General features: G+C 48.7%; 1 protein-coding gene across 4 annotated transcripts in view; it reads left to right on the forward strand.

Moving 5' to 3' along the window:
- Positions 1-13,385, forward strand: part of DNAH2 (dynein axonemal heavy chain 2) — a 107,731-nt gene that overhangs the window by 83,113 nt on the left and 11,233 nt on the right. For 3 of the 4 annotated variants that reach the window (XM_020869045.2, XM_020869048.2, XM_020869049.2), the window contains 14 exons: positions 521-731; positions 947-1,063; positions 1,232-1,373; positions 2,171-2,340; positions 2,455-2,571; positions 9,758-9,922; positions 10,737-10,862; positions 11,001-11,149; positions 11,223-11,289; positions 11,432-11,582; positions 11,817-11,965; positions 12,151-12,284; positions 12,444-12,588; positions 12,666-12,865. In XM_020869045.2, coding sequence (XP_020724704.2) covers positions 521-731; positions 947-1,063; positions 1,232-1,373; positions 2,171-2,340; positions 2,455-2,571; positions 9,758-9,922; positions 10,737-10,862; positions 11,001-11,149; positions 11,223-11,289; positions 11,432-11,582; positions 11,817-11,965; positions 12,151-12,284; positions 12,444-12,588; positions 12,666-12,865 — 2,043 coding nt within the window. The remainder of the gene's footprint in view (positions 1-520; positions 732-946; positions 1,064-1,231; positions 1,374-2,170; positions 2,341-2,454; positions 2,572-9,757; positions 9,923-10,736; positions 10,863-11,000; positions 11,150-11,222; positions 11,290-11,431; positions 11,583-11,816; positions 11,966-12,150; positions 12,285-12,443; positions 12,589-12,665; positions 12,866-13,385) is intronic. The other variant, XM_020869047.2, reaches the window with a different exon arrangement.

Here is a 13,385-nt window from a genome sequence, read left to right on the forward strand (position 1 = left end):
GAAGATGAGATGGTTGGATGGCATCACTGACTCAATGGACTTGGGTTTGGGTAGACTCCGGGAGTTGGTGATGGACAGGGAGGCCTGGCATGCTGCGGTTCATGGGGTCACAGAGTCGGACATGACTGAACTGAACTGAACTGAAGCCCAGGGGTGGCCACCTCCTTGAGAGAAGTTGGTTCCCTGCAGCCCCGCTGCCTGCTGCACAGTGGGGAATTGCTGCACAATAGAAAGGCCTCAGATAGGGAAGTGGTACAATGAAAACGGTAGCCAGCACGCCAACTCTGACAACGGTGTGTAAAATAAATGAGAGGGATGAGAGTCCGGAAACAGGAAGACCAGTTGAGGGGCTGTTGGCAATGATCCAGGCAAGGAAATGATAGAGATCTGACTAGGGTGGTGGTGGTGGCAACAAGCAGAAAGTCAGAGACCAGAGCCATGCTGGGAAGGGAGGCTACACGGGCCTCTCCTTTCTGGGGGCCCAGCCTCCTGGGGTTCCTGATCCTACTCTGTCCCCTAGGTTGCTGGCGGAGAAGCGGCAGGAGCTGCTGGACCAGGCCAATAAGCTGAGGACAGGGCTGTTTAAGATCGATGAAACTAGGGAAAAGGTGGAAGTGATGTCCTTGGAGCTGGAGGATGCCAAGAAAAAGGTGGCTGAGTTCCAGAAGCAGTGTGAGGAGTACCTGGTCATCATCGTGCAGCAGAAGCGGGAAGCGGATGAGCAGCAGAAGGTGCCCCCACCCCTCCCAGATGGCCCCTGTCCCTCACATCCCCTATTCCCTGTGCCCACCGGGTAGAGGGGCTTCCAAGCCTCCATCAGTTATAGGTCAGCAGGTGCCAGTTCCAGTCCTCAAGTCTTCTTTAGCTTTCTCTTGCATCATTACCACTAGCACCATCACCCCCACTTCTGCTCAAGGTGAAGACAAAACCCTTCTCTTATCCCTAGGCCGTCACAGCCAATAGCGAAAAGATCGCGATTGAGGAAGTCAAGTGCCAGGCACTGGCTGACAATGCCCAGAAGGATCTGGAAGAGGCATTACCAGCCCTGGAAGAGGCCATGCGGGTATCAGGATGGGAAGGCGCAGGAAGGAGACTGGGCTGGCCTTCCTTGTTCTCAAAGTCCCCTTGGAAGGGAGGAGAAGAGGGGAACTTCAGCTAAGTCCTGTCTCCATAAAGGATCCGTCTTGCCACCTGAGTTGACTCTGGTTCTCAAGTTCATCCCTTTTCTCAGGCCCTGGAGTCTCTGAACAAGAAGGACATAGGAGAGATCAAGTCTTACGGACGGCCCCCAGCCCAGGTGGAGATGGTGTTGCAGGCAGTCATGATCCTTCGAGGCAATGATCCCACCTGGGCAGAGGCCAAGAGGCAGCTAGGTGAGCCAGGAAACCAGAAGGTAATTTATGCCAGTCCACCCAGCATTCCTCTGATCATCTCCTGGGTGTCAGGTGCTCAGAGAGACAGAGATGAAGGATGCACTGTGCCCATTCTCAAAGCACAGAGCCTGGTGGGGAAGAGGAGGCATAACCATCAGGTAAGGTCTTCGGTTGTAGGTAACTCATCTTCATTTAAGCAAACGAAAGAAAAAAGAAAGAGGGACTTCCCTGGTGGTCCAGTGGTTAAGACTGTGCTTCCAGTGAAGGGGAGTATGTTCAGTCCTTCGTCAGAAGATCCCACATGCACCATGACTCAGCCACACACACACACACACACCCAAAGGGAGATGTTGTCGTAAGGATATTGGAATGTATTGCAGAATCTAAGGACAGGAGTGCCTTTGCTACCCCCCCCCCCGCCCCCCGCAAAAGGACAAGAATCAGAAAAGGGAAAACAAGGGTCTCTTTTACTCTTGTGATATTTTTCCTGCTCTGAGTTCTGTTGGTGGAATGTAGCCTGTAAGCTATAGTTTGGTGACCCCTGCCCTAGAAGAAGGTGCAAAGTATATAGACAGAATGGTGTGTGGGATGGGTGGTCAGGCTGAGAGGGTGGAAGGTATGTGATGGGAGGAGAGGCTGGGGAGGTTGTGGAGGCTCTGGGAGCCTCAAGGGTCTAGATGAGGGAGCACGGCCAGTGGAGGGACTGTGGGATGAGGTCAGGCCTTGGGAACTGAGCCCGGGGAGCACGTGGCTGTGCCTGAGCGGTGGAGGTAAGGCCCCCAGTCTTCATCCCCCAGGGGAACAGAACTTCATCAAGTCACTGATCCACTTCGATAAAGACAATATCTCAGACAAGGTCCTGAAGAAGATCGGAGCCTACTGTGCCCAGCCCGACTTCCAGCCTGACATCATCGGCCGCGTGTCACTGGCCGCCAAGTCTCTCTGCATGTGGGTTCGGGCCATGGAGGTAGGCGGTGACAGGCGGGGTGGGAGCAGCGAGGCCAGGTGGGAGGAGGGGGATGGAAGGCTCATGGCAGGTGAGTGGGTGGCGAGTGAGAGGGTGCCTGCTGTCTCCCCGCAGCTCTACGGGCGGCTGTACCGGGTGGTAGAGCCCAAGCGGATTCGCATGAATGCCGCGTTGGCCCAGCTTCAGGAGAAGCAAGCAGCCCTGGCCGAGGCTCAGGAGAAGCTGCGCGAGGTGAGCCTCGTACCTATGTTTTCCGTTTTCTGAGGTGGTAGCTCTCCCAGATTTCGATTTATATGATGCTTTCTTTTTTTTTTCTTTTTTTTTTTCCATTTATTTTTATTAGTTGGAGGCTAATTACTTTACATCATTACAGTGGTTTTTGTTATACATTGAAATGAATTAGCCATGGATTTACATGTATTCCCCATCCCAGTCCCCCCTCCCACCTCCCTCTCCACCCGATCCCTCTGGGTCTTCCCAGTGCACCAGGCCCGAGCACTTGTCTCATGTACCCAACCTGGGCTGGTTATCTGTTTCACCCTAGATAATATACATGTTTCAATGCTGTTCTCTTGAAACATCCCACCCTCGCCTTCTCCCAGAGTCCACAAGTCTGTTCTATACATCTGAGTCTCTTTTTCTGTTTTGCATATAGGGTTATCGTTACCATATTTCTAAAGTCCATATATATGTGTTAGTATACTGTAATGGTCTTTATCTTTCTGGCTTACTTCACTCTGTATAATGGGCTCCAGTTTCATCCATCTCATTAGAACTGATTCAAATGAATTCTTTTTAATGGCTGAGTAATATTCCATGGTGTATATGTACCACAGCTTCCTTATCCATTCGTCTGCTGATGGGCATCTGGGTTGCTTCCATGTCCCGGCAATTATAAACAGTGCTGCAATGAACATTGGGGTGCACGTGTCTCTTTCAGATCTGGTTTCCTTGGTGTGTATGCCCAGAAGTGGGATTGCTGGGTCATATGGCAGTTCTATTTCCAGCTTTTTAAGAAATCTCCACACTGTTTTCCATAGTGGCTGTACTAATTTGCATTCCCACCAACAGTGTAAGAGGGTTCCCTTTTCTCCACACCCTCTCCAGCATTTATTGCTTGTAGACTTTTGGATAGCAGCCATCCTGACTGGCGTATAATGGTACCTCATTGTGGTTTTGATTTGCATTTCTCTGATAATGAGTGATGTTGAGCAAATATGATGCTTTCTTTCTGTTTATTTCTCACTAATTTTACCCCCTCCTCCTTACAGTCCTGTCTGCCTCCCACTCCGTGCCTTGTTTAGATGGCTGCCTCTGGCTCGAAAGCTAAGCCAGTTGAGAGGGTTACAAAGGCACAGGGGCGCTGTCTCCAGGGAGCCCTTCCCACAACTGACCTGGAGCTGGCAGTGTTCGCCATCCTTTGTTGGGGCCCTTTGGAGAAGGACCTTGAGACAGTAACTGATGAAATCTGTGTAGCAAATGGGTCTTTGCTCAGGGGATGGGGCTAGGATGTCACATTGCTGCTTGGACCTGGAGGAATATGAGGGTGTTGGAGCCTGGGGTTGTCATCTGGAGGTAGAGAGGGTTATTTCCTGTGAGAGGGCTAGATAATCCAGAAGGTACTCTCCTACCAGATACATGCACAAGTAACTCTCCTATCAGGCAGAATATAAGTGCTATTATCAAGAGTTCAAAATTCTTCTAGTCTATCATTTAATTTTCTATCATTGATTTAATAGGTAGTATAAATATATCCACATGGTTTGAAATTCAAAAAGACAAAAGCAGTAAGAATTCTCCCTTTCACCTTCTGTTCTCTAATCACTAGCTCCCCTCCCTTGAAAGTAACTTCTGCCTTCCAATGCACGGGACACGGGTTTGATCCTGGATCAGGGAACTAAGATCCCACATGCTTCAGGGTAACTAAGCCCATGTGCTGCAACCAAGATCCAGCGTGCACACACACATACACACAAAGAAGATCCCATTCTGACCTATTTCTGAGGTTTCTAGGGCAGTTTCCAAACCAGGGGTCCCTAACCTTTGCTGTGTGTCAGAATCGGACCTAGGGAAAATATATATTTTCAGAGATCCAAGCAAATGAGTAATGGTTAAAATTATTTACTCAAGATTTGGATTGAAATGTAATATAGCTGGACTCTGGGCCTCTTCCCAGACCTCTAGTCCTGTGTTCAGTGTTTCTCACCTCTGGGTTACTCTGACGGGAAAGAAGGCTTCAAACAGCTGATTTCCAGGCTTCCCCAGAGATTCTTACTTAGTTGGCCTGGTAGGAGCCCAGGGTCAGCACAGTGCTAGCTGCAAGCAGGTGGCTCAGCATGCCTGATTCTGAACTTCTATTGAAAGCTGTATTTGCATCTTACACTTTCAGTAACAAAGGAGAAATTTCAGTTCCCTGTTTGCTTACTCTTACCAACTAGAGGTCCTCAAGAAGTGGTGTGAGGTCCCCCACTAGAGACGTAATATGAGGTGCCCTACAAGTGCTTCTCCCAAGAATGACTCTGTTGGCAGCTGACCCTACAGGCCCATTTTTTTTCCACATGTGAAGGGGACAACCCGTAATTTGGCCCAGGATATGATTCATCCAGAGGTGAGAAACCTTTCCTAATGGATGGCCATACCAGTGAGTGTTTAGGCTTGAAAAAAAGAGAGTAAAAGAGTGAAGATTTCAAGAGAGGTTGAGAGGTAATGATGAACCGAGGTGGTGGGGAATTGGAATCAGGAGGCAGGGTTCTATCCCCATTGCCGGCAGTAACCAGCAAGTCACTTAATCCCACTAAATCTTGGGCATTGGAAGGTACATTCTTAACCTCTGGACCACCAGGGAAGTCCCAGAACAGACTCTTCACCCACCACAGAACTCTTAATTAAGGCCACCCTTGCAGACTACATCTCTCCCCTGCCCAAGCCCCATTTCCTAGAAATTGCCCTACTTCAAACATCCTGTTTCTATAGAGAAAGCCACTCATTCATGGACAAAGCTACAGCCACCTGCCAAGGTCAAAATAACACAAGGTTGGCCTAAAGACTTTCACTGAAGTCATAGAAGTTAAAAGTCAACCACACAAGTGTAAAAACCCACTGGGCCTAACATGAGCCTTACTCACCTTACTCACCTTACTCAGAACACCTGTCCATATGCTGCAGTCTGATCAGGAAACCCCCAGCACTGTCAAAAATGTCTTGGGGGGTTTTCGGGTCTGCATAAATGTATACTCTCTCTTTTTTTAAACCTGTGCCGTTGTTTTTTTCATTTTCTCTTTTTTTCCATTTTTGGTCATGCCATGTGGGTTGTGGGATCATAGTTACCCAACCAGGGATCAAACCCACACACCCTGCACTAGAAGAATGGTGTCTTAACCACTGGACTGCTGGGAAAGTCCAAAAGGTATACTCCTGAAAGGATCTGAGTACTAGTAGTCTTATTCTATGCCCCAGTTCTAAGCAAATTGAGAAATAAAAGGCATTTGGCCAAAATATCACCTATAAAGGCTAGGCTGGAGGATGTGGAAGATGTCTGTGAGCAAGTGGCCCTCCTAGTAGGGACCCCCATCTTCAGACAGACTTACCTAGTCTTGGGCATTGTCGGGGTGGGGGGCAGAGTGGGACTTGTGCTCACCCTTAAAAAGAAAGGGTCTGAGCTCAGTTGAGCTTTCCGTTTACTCTTTCCAATTTTACCAGTCAGATCAGTCACCACCTCCCCCGGAGAAGGGTAAGAAAAAGTCCTGGAGGAAGTCTTCCAACACACAAGGGAACGACCAAGACAAAAAATTGTAACAAGCCGTGACCCCAAAGGAAAAAAACCCAGAGAAAATTCAGGTTATGGAGAAAAGTTGAAAAAAGCAGACCTCATCTAATTAGTATCATCAGAGAGAGTGATTAAGAAAGAAATGACATCCACAGAACAAAAATAAGATGATAAAAGGCCAAATGAAAAGAATTCTGGGAAATTTAAAAATGATCAAAGTGTGACATTCGGTAGAAGGGTGGGAGGACAGCATCTCAGAACATAATACAAAAATCAAAACCAGAGACAGAAAACAGAAGAGAGAGAGGAGACAGAGCCAACCCCTAAGAATTTCTGAAAGAAAAAACACATCATCAGGGATAATAGAAAAAGTATTTAATAACCGGTTCAGTCCACACAGTAACCTGTCTGAGTGTGTCTCACCATGAGCAGCCCAGCCTGGTTCACACTGGGCACCAACCCGGATCATGATGATATTGACGCTGTTTGTTAGCATTTGACCTTTATAATCAGTCTAGAGACAGCACAGAAGACCCAGTGTGGCCTCTGAATGTCAACCTCAACGATGTAAAAATAAAAGTACCGCCTAAAAATTGGGGAAGTGGACACAGCTGGGAAAGACAGTCAGAGCTTTTGCAGCAGATAAAAGGGAACACAGTTTTAACATGTTGGGACTTTCCAGTTGTTAAGATTCTGCACTTCCACTGCAGGGGGCACAGGTTTAATCCCTGATCCCTGGTTGGCAAACTGAGATCCCACATGCCTTGCACAGTGGCAATAAACAAACAAACAAAATATAAATTCATTACTTATAACACTAGATGTTATTTGACATTACATAAAGGTAGCCAGTAGGAGAGATAAAACTATTAGGAAATTTTGAGAGATTGTGTGTGCTTGCTAAGTAGCTTCAGTCATGTCCAACTCTTTGTGACCCTATGAACTGTAGCCGGCCAGGCTCCTCTGTCCATGGGATTCTCCATGCAAAAATATTGGAGTGAGTTGCCATGGCCTTCTCCAGGGAATCTTCCCAACACAGGGATCGAACCTGCCTCTTTATGTCTCCTGCACTGGTGGGTGGGTTCTTTACCACTAGTGCCACCTGGGAAGCCCTTGAGAGATTCTAAATGCCCTTGAAGGGGTCTTTTTGGGTGTGAAACAAATGGTGAGAATTTTAATTGGTCCCTCTTATTATAGTATTGAAATGAAGTCCACTTAATTTATCAAGTCATGTTCATGTTCTGATTTTTATAACTTGTATCTATCAATAAACACTGTGATACTTGGGGGAAAAAGAGAAAAAAACTGCTAGATGTAGACATAAAGGGATGAGGTGTGTTGATATAAGGGAATCAGATCTTCATCTATCCTTGCATTAAGTTCACAGAAATAGTCTAATGTTGATAAAACAGGAAACCACTGTATAAAATATACTTGTAGTATCTGTAGAGGATGAACTAGAAACAGATCACACTGGCTACCTCAAGAAGGAAGCTGGGTAGATGGAGAAGAGGGTTGGGAGGAAGATTTTCATGCTTTCATGCCTCTTGAATTTTTAAGTTACCTATTCACAAAGTAAACACAATTAAAATAGAAACTAGCAGCGTCAAGATGTGCTTATGCAAGTACAAGGACACTCATTACAGCTTCCTTAATTATAGAAAATGTTGGGAAGACACAAATGTCCATCAGTAGGAAACTTGTCATATAAATTGTGGTTCCATCATACATAAAATTTGCAGCTGCTAAAAAGAATGAGACAGCTTGACAAGAATGGATTTGAAGACAGGTGAAAAATAGTAGAGTATAAAACAGTGATATTGAATGTTACTACTTATCTTTTTGAAAAAAATCATCCATTCAAGAAATATTTATTGAGTGCTGGGCACTACCTGAGTCTAAGGATTCAGTGGTGAATGTGGCTCTCCCCTCACGGTGCTTACATTTTCTTTACTATTGATGGACTCGGTCTGGAAAGTTACACTAGAAACTGATGACAGTGGTTCCCTCTCAGGTTGGGGCTGGGAGCTGGGGTCAGGAGTGGGAGGAAGACAAACCTGGGCACACTTTTCTTCCTTTGGAATGTTGATTTGTGTGAAACATATTCACCATTCAAAAAAAAAATACAAATGGGACAAATTATTTTCAAAAAAAGTTAAAGATGTTAGGTGTGATAATCGTGTTATGACTATGTCCTTTTCTAAAAACAGATGTATTATGAGGTATTTAAAGTTGAAATGTCATGAGTTTGTAACATTCTTTAAAATACTTTGGCGAAAAACGAGTAGATGGAGTAAATATAGCAAAATGTTAACAAGTGTTAAATCTGGGTGATGGGTGTGTAGGTATTGCTTATATTAGTCTTTTTTCTTAGGTTTGAAATTTTTCATAATTATTTTTAATTAAAAAGATGAAAACTGCAAAAATTTAAAGCTATATATATATGCGTGTGTGTGTGTGTATGTATATATATATATACGCACATACATACAGTAGCTGCATAAGCATAATAGTCAGAGATAGGTAATTACTTGAAGAAAAGAGAAATGGTTAAAAAATAATTTGCTACTGAAGAATGGAACTAAGTACAAAAGTGGGCTAGAGGACTGTTGCTTTTCCTTATAACCTCTTTTATTTTATTATTTAGGTTTTTAACCTGTGTATTTATTTCTTGTGTAGAAAATCAAAACAATGAAAACATACAAAATAAATGATGAAATATAGATGTATCACGTAGGTTGGCTGCCTCCCCAGAGCCCAGTCTCCACGGGAAGCCAAATTATAATCAGAGTGTTGCTGATGAGTGTGGGCTCAGTGCATGGAGGTGGTTGCGTTAACCTGATGACAAGTGTCACGCAGCAGAGCCTGCCAGACAACCCAGCTCTCTGTGTGAGAGCCAGAGCACCCTTCCCCTGCGGGCCCCAGCCTCTGAGCGGCCCATCTGATCCCTGAGTGACACCTTCTTTCTTTAGACGCTCAAGTCACTCAAGGGTGACATTTTGAATCTCCACTTTGCTTTAAAAAATGTTCCCTGGAGGGAATTCTCTGGTGGTCCAATGATTAGGGCTCCACGCTTCCACTGCAGGGGCATGGGTTCAATTCCCGGTTGGGGAACTAAGACCCCACATGCCTCCTGGCACAGGCAAAAATAATAATAATAATAATTCCTTGGAGAGCTACTTATCTCATTCCCAAATTCTTGGAAGTCAACCTCAATAGCTGGGGAAAAAACGAAAATTTCCTTGTGATGAGAACTCAGGAGCCTCTCTCTCAACAACATGGAATGGCGGTTATTTTTGTGCTATCTGGTCCTCTCTTGTCAAAACATCCTGTGTGGTTTATCCCTGTGCTACGAGAGGCCCGTCTCTTCCTCAGCCTTGAGTTCATGACCAAGCAGTTTCCAGGCTCAAGGAAGGAGTGGTGGAGGCTCAGGAAAGACAACTCACCTGATCACATATATTTGATCTTGTTTTTTCCTTCTCAACAACCCTGCAGGGTAGGTGTTAATTTTCTGTACCTGAGGAAACTGAGGCTCCAAGAGATCATTTTTCCCTGAGGTCATAGAGCCACAACATGGCAGAAGGGTAATCAGAAGCCAGAATCATCTGGCCTCCAGCCTGTGTTAGATCCCCATACTCTGCTCCCTCCCAGGTGGCTGAGAAACTGGAGATGCTGAAGAAACAGTATGATGAGAAGCTGGCACAGAAGGAGGAGCTCCGCAAGAGGTCCGAGGAGATGGAGATGAAGCTGGAGCGTGCTGGGATGCTGGTGTCCGGGCTAGCTGGCGAGAAGGCCCGATGGGAGGAGACAGTGAAGGTGAGGCCAGCTGCGCCCCCTGGCTCTCCTCGCTGTTGCCCACCACTGCCACCAGCTCCCGGCCCATTCAGGTGGAGGGACAGGAGGGGAAATGATGGTGATGCTTGGGTGTAGGGACACCCAAGAATGCGGGGTGGGTGTTCTTCCTTCCCATTTGGTGAGAATAGTGGGAGGAGAGGTTTTTGTGCCAGGAGGAATCTGCCTCCTTGTATAGGTGGAGCTGGAAAACGCTCACGAGGACCCTGATAGAGCCCACTGGCCTGACTGAAGCCAACCTGGGGCATCTCATCTCTGATCTCAGTGAGCTCCTGGCTTCACAAGAGGGTTATGCCTTATCACAAGAAGCTAACACTGCTGAATTCCCTGGTGGTCCAGTGATTAAGACTCCATGCTCTCACTGCCGAGGGCCTGGGAGCTAAGATCCCACAAGCCATGTGGCACGACCAAAAAAGGAAAGAGAGAAGAAATAAACATTGCTGTTAAAGTTGGGGAACTCAAGGGAGTCCCCTCGTGGTCTAGTGGTTAGGGTTCGGCGCTGTCACTGCCACGACCTGGGTTTGATCCCTGGTCAGGGAACTAAGATCCTGCAAGTCACAGGGCACGGCCAAAATATGAAAACAACAACAAAAAAAGATGGGGAACTCAAAAGTCATGAGAGTAGGGTAGAGTTCTTGGGGCACAAGGATTTAGGAGAGGGAAAGACTCCCTCTAATCTGGACAGTGTCCAGAGGGGAGAGTGCCTTTGGAGTTGTCCATGTGCCTCCAGTACTGGGGCCCAGGAAGACTTACACCTACCTGCCCTGCTGTCCTCCAGGGCCTGGAGGAGGATCTGGGCTACCTGGTGGGAGACTGTCTCCTGGCAGCTGCCTTCCTGTCCTATATGGGGCCCTTCCTGACCAACTACCGGGATGAGATTGTCAACCAAATCTGGATCAGGAAGGTGAGGCAGGGCTTGGGTGTGATGCATGAGCTCCTGGGCTCTGAGATCACAGACTCTGGGAATAACAGAGGTGTTGGGAAGGGGCAGGTGTGCTGGGCTCTGATATCCAGGCTGAAGCTTGGGGCTCCTTCCACACAGATTTCAGAGCTGCAGGTTCCTTGCTCACCCCGCTTCACGTTCGATAACTTCCTGTCCAATCCTACCAAAGTTCGGGACTGGAACATTCAAGGGCTGCCCTCGGATGCCTTCTCTACTGAGAACGGCATCATTGTCACCCGTGGCAACAGGTGAGGATGCTGCTGGGAGCACAAGGCCGAGCAAAGGCTGAGTCTATCTTCTGACTCACACTTCCTCCTTCAGGTGGGCACTGATGATTGATCCGCAGGCCCAGGCCCTGAAATGGATCAAGAACATGGAAGGAAATCAGGTACGGGGCTGGGGATAGGGGAGGGCTGATTCATACCCTTAGATTCTCTTCCTAAGCCTGATTCTTTCTGAGGTTCTACCCTTTGGCTATTACCGATCGTGTATCCCTCAGCATTTCTTCCATAGTTTTCCTTGCTTTCCAGGGCCTACAGATCATCGACCTGCAGATGAACGATTACCTCCGAATCCTAGAAAACGCCATCCAGTTTGGATATCCAGTTCTGCTCCAGAACGTGCAGGAATATCTGGATCCCACACTCAACCCTGTGCTCAACAAATCTGTAGCTCGCATTGGTCAGGGCCCAGGCTTATGGGGGGTTGGGCTGAGACAAGCCAGGTTGGATCCATGTTAGGAAAGCACTGGGTCTCTGGCTGTGTCTCCTACTACCCTGTCCCTGTATTCACACAGACCTGGGTTGGGGCCGTAGGCAGGCTGAGTCCCTGCTACTGGATTCCAGCTGGGGAACAATGGGTCAGCCCACACTTGGTCATGTGGAGTCCCTGCCCTTGACCCTCCTGTCAGTGCAGGTGGTCGGTTGCTGATGCGGATTGGAGATAAGGAGGTGGAATACAATCCTAACTTCCGTTTCTACATCACCACCAAGCTCTCCAACCCCCACTACAGCCCAGAGACCTCAGCCAAGACCACCATTGTCAACTTCGCTGTCAAAGAACAGGTGGGTGGGGGAGGATGCCTAGACTGAACCAGAGTGAATCCAGAGGGCTGTAGAGTCAGCCAGGACTGAGAAAAGGCTGAGATTGTGTCGGGCAGCTGGGGATGTCGGGCTTGAGAAGTGTAAAGGGATGTAAAGGGTAAAGGTCACCGGAGTGGGATTCTTACCACGGGTCCTGGCCATCTCAGGGCCTGGAGGCCCAACTGCTGGGCATTGTGGTCCGGAAGGAGCGGCCGGAGCTGGAGGAGCAGAAGGACTCGCTGGTCATCAATATCGCTGCTGGCAAAAGGAAGCTCAAGGAGCTGGAGGATGAGATCCTTCGGTGAGTCCCTGCCTCCCTCAGCCCACAGCCCGCGGGTCTGCTTGCAGGCTTGACTACAGTCCCGGGGGTGCTGATGAGGGGTCGCCCCTCCCCTGCTCCCGGCCGGGCGCAGCACCCGCTGAAGCCCCTTTATCCACGCGCCTCTTGACTTTTCTCCAGGCTGCTGAATGAGGCCACGGGCTCCCTGCTAGATGACGTGCAGCTGGTGAACACCCTGCGGACCTCCAAGATAACCGCCACCGAGGTGACCGAACAGCTGGAGACCAGTGAAACCACGGAGATCAACATCGACCTGGCCCGAGAGGTGAGCTACATCGACCTCCGGCCCCGCCCTCTTTCCGAGCCCCCGCCCCTCCGACCCTGACTCCGCCCCCTCCACAGGCTTACCGCCCGTGCGCCCAGCGGGCCTCTGTGCTGTTCTTCGTGCTCAACGACATGGGCCGCATCGACCCGATGTACCAGTTCTCCCTGGACGCCTACATCAGCCTCTTTATCCTCAGCATCGACAAGAGCCATCGCAGCAACAAGCTGGAGGACCGCATCGACTACCTGAACGAGTACCACACCTACGCTGTCTACAGGTCTGGGCGCCTCGCCGCGCCGCTGTGAGGCCCAGAGGCTCTGTGCACGCCCGCCCCTCTGGTTACTTGTGCTTTGGAGCTGGCCCTGCCACCGCCCCTGGTCCCCTGCTCTTCTCACCATACACCTCCCCTGGACAGTGTCCACCCTCTGGCTGACCATCACTCACGGGCTGACCAGTCCCAGTCCGTGTCTCCCTTCCGTTAGCCTTGTGTGGAGAACCTTCCCCTGTGCCAGCACTTCTCAAAAGGTTAATGTGTCCACGACGCAGGCTAATGTAGACTCCGACTCAGTAGGTCTGGGCTGGGACCTGGGAGCCTGCATTTCTAACAAGCTCCCGGGTGAAGCTGCTGCTTCTGGTCTGTGGCTCCCACTTTGCATAGTGAGGTTCCTGACCCCCGCCTGGACATCCCACAGACCCCTCAAGGTCAACCTGTTTCACGTCCAACTCGTTGTCTCCCCTCTTTCTTCAGGGGCTGCACCCCTGAGTGGCACCAACAGCCACCTCCCAAGCACCTGAAC

This window comes from Odocoileus virginianus, chromosome 17 (genome assembly GCF_023699985.2).
Source record: "Odocoileus virginianus isolate 20LAN1187 ecotype Illinois chromosome 17, Ovbor_1.2, whole genome shotgun sequence".
NCBI classification, from domain to species: Eukaryota; Metazoa; Chordata; class Mammalia; order Artiodactyla; family Cervidae; genus Odocoileus; species Odocoileus virginianus.